Source organism: Cystoisospora suis (genome assembly GCF_002600585.1).
Source record: "Cystoisospora suis strain Wien I chromosome Unknown contig_2547, whole genome shotgun sequence".
NCBI classification, from domain to species: domain Eukaryota; phylum Apicomplexa; class Conoidasida; order Eucoccidiorida; family Sarcocystidae; genus Cystoisospora; species Cystoisospora suis.
In genome coordinates, this window is record NW_027155345.1 from 1 (window position 1) to 7,374 (window position 7,374).

Here is a 7,374-nt window from a genome sequence, read left to right on the forward strand (position 1 = left end):
TCACATGATGGTAGTAGCAGTAGCAGGAGTAGTAGTCGAACTTCGACGAAAACAAACGGCGGCAACTCAAGAGGTCCGTGGCATTTATTAACCCTAGGACGATCAAGAAGACTGAAGAAGATTCCCGGGCGCGTCATGCTCCAGTGCATTCAGAGAGAAGATAAGAATAATGGGTATCATGTGACAGGAGGTGAGGGGGGTAAGAGTGCAGAGGGACGAACCAGGATGTCCTTGTCGTCTTCTTCATTGTCACGTAGGATGTCTGTGGTGCAGTTGGAAGATGAAGACCTTCCTCCGTCTCCAGTGAGAATACATCTTGTCAAGGTTCAAGGGAGTCTTATCATACAGGTGAGGGAGGGCAGTGATACTTCTTGCATTCCTCTGCTTTTTCAATGAATGACAAGGGAGGGAGACAGGTGGTAGATAACTCCTTGTCATCCGGATGATCATTCCTTTACCTCGGTCTCAGTTGCTTGGTGTCACAGGATGTGCATCAACGTCCTGTTTGTATAGACGAGTCTTGTGGGGACCTTTCCTTTCATTGAGAAAAGCTGATAGCACAGATTGAAGAACAAACGAAAAGCACGCGTTCTTTCTCTCTTTTTTTTCTTCTTCGTCCTTTCTTTCTTACATGGGTTTGCAAGGGGGGGACAGTACCTGCCCACCGAAGGACAATGACCGTCAGTAACAGAAGGGAACAGCAGCAGTTGTAGCTATTGTTCTAGCGAAAGGCCTGATAGTCCTTCGAGCACTAGTCCCTGGAATCGTAGTAGTAGTATTCTTACGGGGAGGAATGAAGCTGGGGTCGGTCGTGTCTTTGCATTCCAAGCTTGTCGCGACCAGGATCTCCATACCTTAGCCTTACCCATGGTGTTATCTGACCCATGTGTATGTAGCTAGGCAGAGCATTTGTGTATGTATGTATATGTATATGTATATGTATGTATGTGTATAATGTATGTTATGTATGTATGTAATGTATGAGAAAGGATGTATCTGTTGCCGCTTTTTGTCCTCACCGGCTTTTCTCTCTAATGGAGATATAAGGCTATGACCCACGTGTCTTTTCCTGTGCATGCTGACCTCTGCGTTTTTCTTAAGATTGAGGATTGCGGACAAGGTTTAGGTGAAGAGGAACTTCAGAAAATCTGGTCGTTCGCTTACACAACAGCAGATGGTAAAGGTCTCCTCCAACGATTAGCATCAGCAGGAGGGGGTGAGTGAGTAAGAGCTGCTGCTCGGATTGCTATGCTTTTTGATAAAACTCTGTCTGTTATGACTCGTGTGTGAGAGAATCGGGGCGTGTCTACAATCAGGGCATTCATTCCTGTCTATTCGTGATATCGAGAAACGGGTGGTGGGATGAATCGATGAAACACATGCAACAGATCAAGGTGGTACACCCCTGGACAGGTGTCAGTTAGTCTTTTCTCTTGACTTCGCAATCCTACGCTAAGGAGACCACCGTGTTCCCGATAAAGAAACACTCTCGCTTGAGCTATTCCTTCTCTAGCCTTTCATACATGTTCATCAAAATCGTGGTAGGAGACGAACGCACAACAAAGACAAATGGCCCCCGGGTGGATGGATGGGAAAGAGGTTGTTTGTTTGAGGGGTCAACGACGTGTTGCCGTGATACAACAGAGGCTGTTTCTCATCATTCATTTTCTAGTGCTTTGCTCTCCAGCAGAAGAGAGAGTTTCCTTCTGTTCATAGGTGGGTTGATAGATAGATAGATAGATGCCACTCAATATCGCACCGCCTTCAGGCAGTAGGAGTAACAGCGAGATGTCAGGAGTTTGCACGAAGGCTTTTTCTCTTCGAGAAGGTAGAGGAGAGACAGATAGCTATTCATTTGTTGTCAGGTCGTTGATATAAAGACGTAGATGGGGGGTCGAGTTTCATTCACCGGTCGTGTGATTGTTTCTAGCACCGGGAGATCTCCGTCAAAAATCCCATAACACCAACGGACAACAGAGTTCAAATCAAGAACAGACGTCGTCAGGGAAGCAAAACGATGAGATTCCTCCACTTGCCGGTTGTGGCGTGGGTCTTCCTATGAGCCGAGTGCATGCGCAAAGTCTAGGGGGAGATATTTTCATTGAATCTGCAGTAGGGTAAGCTGCTCTTTCTTGTCTGACTCCATGGTGTGATGATGTTTCTCTCTCCCTCTCTTCCTACGTCCCATCTAACCCACGTGTTTCTTCCTCTGTTGTACATGCATGCATGCATGCACCAGCGAGTTAGTATCTCCGCACTCAGTTCGTTAGTGTTCAGTCAACCGATATGAGGACGTATCAGCCAGGTTTTACATGGCTCAGATGAGTAAACGTTCGAGGGCCGCTGTTGTCACGATGATGGACACGCTTGGTTTTGCTAAGAATTTCAGATGAACCTCCCGGGCTAAAACAAATATTTATTCACTCACGTTCCCCCTCCTTTCTTCTACGGTGGGGGGGGGCAGCCTCCTTCTGTTCCGTAGTAGGAGTGGTAGTAGCAGCAGCAGCTACATGCCTACTAGTGACTTCGTGTGTGTCTTGGAATCAGGAGATGTAGGCGTGTTGGCGTGTGGCAGCAGTAGTAGTGGTAGCCCTCTCGGGGAGTTGTTCGCTTGCGTGGCATACCATGCGTAAGAGGGTGAGTGAGTGGTGGATTTTCTCCATCATTCACTCATTCTTTGTTGCCTCTTCGTCCTACCTACCTACCTACATACACAGCGCCGCTATTCCCTAGCGCGTCGTCGATGAAGGTGGTAGAAAGTAGTCTATAGAGTGCGTTTGTAGGATGGAAGCAGGCAGTTCTTATTGCATGTTGCTGCTTTTCGTATGAAGATCATGACCACCGCTGTAGATGGTGGAGTGAGTCGTACGGGGTTGTCTTGTTGTTCTTGCTTTCCCTGAAGTTAGGCGAGTCGGTTGTTGTTGTATGTCTTGTGTTGTTCCGGTGCAGAGAAGAAGGACGGAGGAGTCTCATGTATGTGTATGTGTTTATTTTTCTTCTTTAGTATCTATGTGGCTCGTTGACCGTGTTTCTCTCATTACGCTGGAGTAGGCGTCGTCTTTCGTTGCTTGTGTACAAAGAGATACCTATATGCCTCACATCTTAGTTAGTTACGTCCCCGGTTTGAACTGAAGGAGTTCTTTCTCTCTTCGTGCTCCTGTCTGGGCATATGGAAGTGTATGCGGCCCCGTGTAAACACATCAGTGTTCATGCCATGATCGGTGTTCTTTCATGGTAGAGGAGCAAATGGTCCATGGTTCCTTGTTATTGGTGTACTCAGGATTGGGACATCCGCTTATATGTGCTTAACAAACTTGCAAGACTTTCGTGACCGCGCGCTTGTTGCACCTGCTCGAAGGCGTCTACTCCCGTAAACTCATCACCCCTACCTTTCTTCCAGCAGCGACATGACGAACAGTTCAACGAAGATTGTTTTGCCGAGGGAACGTCACTGCAAACTTCTAGGCAAAGAATCCTGTCCTGTTCAACGGGCCACACGTTCATCTGCGTTAAGGTTAACGACTGTGCTCACCGTATTTCGGTTTTATGCCGAGTTTGCTATTGTATCAGCAGATACGCCGTCGTCTTTTTTTTCTCAATTGAGTCTTTATTATTAGGAGACTCCAAGTGCGCATGTAGTCGTAGAAGGGGTGGCCGGGAGGGAGAGAATCGAACAGAAGGGAGAGCTGGGGTAGGCAATCCTACTCCTATCTGTCCTACTCTAACATGACGACTAGTTTGCAACTACTATGGCGGCGTTACGTGCACATGGAGCAGCAGGAGGGAGGGTTGTTTTGCTCGTTATCGTGATATTGTTGGAGTGATCGCATCAAGGAAGGATAGATAGGTAGCTCATTTTCTGTTGTACTGAAGACTACTACAAGACACACGGTGTCCCGGCTAGAAGAGGAAGAAGAGTGGTGGTGGGTCAGGCACAATGCGCACCATCATGGACACGTATTCATGGACATTTCTTTTGCATGCCCGCTCGAGTAGAGTGACTAAGTATCTTGTCTGTGTTCAATACAGTGTAGGAAAGTAGTTATAGTAGTGGTCGAGTTAGGTAGCCTGTCTCTCATGGAACTAATAAGCATAAGGCTACTGCCTCATCGGAGGACACCGAGTGACATGACATGAAATGTGGGACTCTTCCTGACTGGCTGCCTGGGGGGAGGAGAAGAAGGAGGAAAGGAAACAGAGAAATTGGATAGCGTGCATGCAGTAAGGTCAGTTGACTCATCACACCGTGTTGTTGTCAACCCTACGAACAGACCACTCATTTTGAAGTTTGCAGACTCTTTTCTGCTGAGAAGGCGCCTCATGGGTAGAGGGAATGCAGGATCTCCGACGAGAGGATGAAAGTTTTTATTTTCACGGGCATCCAGTGACCTCTGACACCTCTGACACCAGCTATCCACGCACAGCATATGATGATATACGTATCTATCTTTGTATCCACTTTCCGTGCGGGGAGCGGACGTATCGAATTCAGCATAGTAGTAGGAGGTAGTAATAGTAGTAGTCGTCTCCTCTGCAGTCGTTAGGTGAGCACCAACAGAAGTAGCGACCTGTCCCGACGGCGTCGATTCTTGGAAGGGCATGGTGGCCTGCTTTTTTGTCGAGGGATGTGACGGGGGTTTCGGAGGGAAGAAAAGGGAGAGACATACATCATCGCCTTGCTGTTCTGTGCTGATGCGAGCATTAGAACAAGGGTCTTGTGTATGTATGTCCCCACAATACGCGAGTGTGACAGCCTACACATCGTGTCCACATCTCACGCTTCACATCATGCTCGCGTACGTCTGTGCTAGTCTGATGCTATGCGGCTTGCTCAGTACGAAAACTGTAGTGCAGCAATAAACATCATGCGTGTTTTGGGGGCGGGTAAGAACAAGGGGCAGGGCCGCAGTACGCGTACATCTCGTAGTACATCAGGCTGGTAAGAAGTGGCTGAAGAGCGGCAGCGTCATCAAACAAACAAGGAGGAAGGAGTCTAAGGAACGTCCTAGTGTCCATGGACACAACAGAGCTGCCGGATACGGGAGACACACAGGCGGAAGACGCCGAAGCTCCGATGCGAACTTGTTGTAGTAACGATATCGATAGTCACATCCTGTGTGATTGTCTTGTTTCTCCCGTTGACATGAATAGTAGTACTGTAGGGCTCTGTTGAGCGTTGACTTCGTAGTGGTCGCTTTGGTTGAACTGCAGATCACGACAGGAAGCGTGGTAGTTAGTGCTGCCCTAGTGGTTTCGCGATGTTGACCGTGAAAACTGTACGAGCACTTTTTGCCTCCCAGAGTGATCACCCCGCAGTGTCTTCAGGATCGGATGGTGTCACCATCAGCAGATAGACAGTGGTCAATCTGCGGAGGGTGTGTGAAGGTACCAACCCACCCGTATCCGCAGGTCGTGCATGTAAAGCCAGCGCGTGCCTCCCAGCTGTAGAAAGACGGAGAAAGCAGATCAACGTCAGACCAGCCTCACTGTTGGAGTCGAACAGGTTTCAAGTGCTTTTTCAGCCATTCCAAGCGCGTTTGACTCGCAAAGAACCCATCTTTCCCGACGGTACCCGTTTGGCTTCGCGCCAGCGCGTATCTAGTATTACGCGGAACGTACCACACTGCCCCCGTTCCCGCCGGACGCGACTCTATGCAGGTGCACCGCACATTGAACGGAGAACGCAGCTCTCGCCCTCTCTGATGCTCTTTTTCAGGAAGTTCATCCTTGCGCTTCCACTGGTAGCCTCCGGAGGCTACAAGTCAAACATTCACGTCGCTTCCCAGACAGAGGAAATCCCACTTCGTTCTCTACACACTGCCTAACTTTTGAGTAAACAAAAAGAAGCTCAATTTATCTTTGAGCTATATATTCCATGTGAAAAAGAGGAACGGACACAAAGCACCATTTGGGGTCGTAAGGGGACAATTGTTTCTGTTTCTTTCATCGGTGAGCTCATCGGCGGTACCAGCGCGGGGAGGGACAATGTCAATTTCTGAAATTTCAGTTTTCTTCGGAGTTGTTTAGACGACGTAATTCGAGAGTGCGTAAAGGTGGATCTAAAACTTCGTAGGCACCAGGACCCCTGCACAATGAGAGATGCAAGCGAGCTAGGCAGACCGTTCAACAAGAAGGAAGGCAGTCAGAAAAAACCGGTGACGAAGAGATACTAAATAAGAAAGAGGAACGAATAAATGATCGGGAGCCAGCTAAGATGCCAGCACACTAGAGAATCATTCTCTCGGAACAGCCCATACAAGGAAAGGGGGGGTGCTCCGAGAGAATGGCTGCCTAATGTGCTGGCATCTTTGCTTGCTCCCGATCATTTATTCCTTCCTCTTTCTTATTTAGTATCTCTTCGTCACCGCATGCGAGCGAAAGAGTAATTATAACCGAAATAAACGGAGGTGCCATCACCCGGGGGGGGACATTCACTCGGATCCAGCCGAGCGGGAGAAGGACACGATAGCTTGGAAGGTCAAGATCGGAAAAAAGGGAGTTGCCGGAACGATACCGTCAGCTCTCTACCGTACTCCGTGGAGGTCCCTTACCGACTTTCCATGTCAAGCCTTGTACCGTTAGCTTCGGAGTTTACATGGAGGTGGTGATCTAAGGAGGTACGACAGACAGACTATCCTTTCGGTCTCCCGCCTGACGCTTTGGTCAGAATCAGGGCGCAAGACCTGTCTCTTCGCGTGAAACATGAAAGGGCGGTAAACAACACTTTCTATCCAGTGTGGACTCGGACTTAGGCGCGCTCCGTCATGATGCAACGGATGGCAGTGTCCTGGCGCTAGCTCTTCAGCTAGCCGCGTTTTGCCAAGCTGCCCCTCCTGTAATAGGTTGGTTCACTACCGCAGTGTCCAGTCATCAGTACGGTAAAACTACCCTGTCTCACAGCGTCCTGCACCCAGCTCATGATGCCTAGTCGAGAGTGAAGAATCCGACACTTCGAGACTCCACCGTTTCAATGACAGGAAGATCCGACATCGGAGAACCGGAGCAACATCGGTATGGACGCTTGGCTGCCAGAAGGCAGTTACCCCTGCCGTAACTTTCCGGACGCCGCTAAGTAAAAGTTTCTCAGAAATGAAGGACGGATACACTGTGCTTTTACAGTTTGTATCGTCCTGGAAATCAAAATTCAGCAGGCTTTCCACGTTTTGGTCAGCATGAAATTTCTGTCCTCACTGAGCCTGGCACTCGCGCTATTGTCTCAGGTGTGCCAGTCCAGCACAACTCCCGACCTGACGGTCTCCTGTGTAGTTCAGCGGCAGAACTGCCACCTTCAAATTGAACACGTGCCAGCACGGGTCAACACGGAAAAAGTAAAATGACAGTAAGAATGACGGTATCTCATGAGCGCCGGAGCTC

The 7,374-nt window shown here is 48.9% G+C and overlaps 2 protein-coding genes across 2 annotated transcripts; one reads left to right on the forward strand and one right to left on the reverse strand.

The window, feature by feature from the left end:
• Nucleotides 1-3: 3 nt before the first annotated feature.
• On the forward strand, nt 4-4,786 carry CSUI_005256 (atpase histidine kinase dna gyrase b hsp90 domain-containing protein). The gene is made up of 4 exons (XM_068065433.1): nt 4-348; nt 1,102-1,216; nt 1,931-2,117; nt 3,281-4,786. The coding sequence occupies exons 1-4, from the start codon at nt 136-138 to the stop codon at nt 3,372-3,374; spliced, it is 609 nt and encodes a 202-aa protein (XP_067922587.1). The 5' UTR covers nt 4-135; the 3' UTR covers nt 3,375-4,786.
• A 786-nt stretch (nt 4,787-5,572) lies between these two features.
• CSUI_005257 (uncharacterized protein) lies at nt 5,573-6,156 on the reverse strand. Its single transcript, XM_068065434.1, has one exon. It carries the CDS (start codon nt 5,957-5,959, stop codon nt 5,849-5,851), a length of 111 nt encoding a protein of 36 aa, XP_067922588.1. The 5' UTR covers nt 5,960-6,156; the 3' UTR covers nt 5,573-5,848.
• Nucleotides 6,157-7,374: the final 1,218 nt, after the last annotated feature.

What these genes read in the sequence shown, in the direction of transcription:
- CSUI_005257 (XM_068065434.1), bottom strand. Translation starts at nt 5,959, where the DNA reads ATGAGCTCACCGATGAAAGAAACAGAAACAATTGTCCCCTTACGACCC.
- CSUI_005256 (XM_068065433.1), top strand. Translation starts at nt 136, where the DNA reads ATGCTCCAGTGCATTCAGAGAGAAGATAAGAATAATGGGTATCATGTG. An exon ending in AAGGGAGTCTTATCATACAG is followed by an intron (nt 349 to 1,101) that starts GTGAGGGAGGGC and finishes GTTTTTCTTAAG; the next exon opens with ATTGAGGATTGCGGACAAGG. An exon ending in ATTAGCATCAGCAGGAGGGG is followed by an intron (nt 1,217 to 1,930) that starts GTGAGTGAGTAA and finishes GATTGTTTCTAG; the next exon opens with CACCGGGAGATCTCCGTCAA.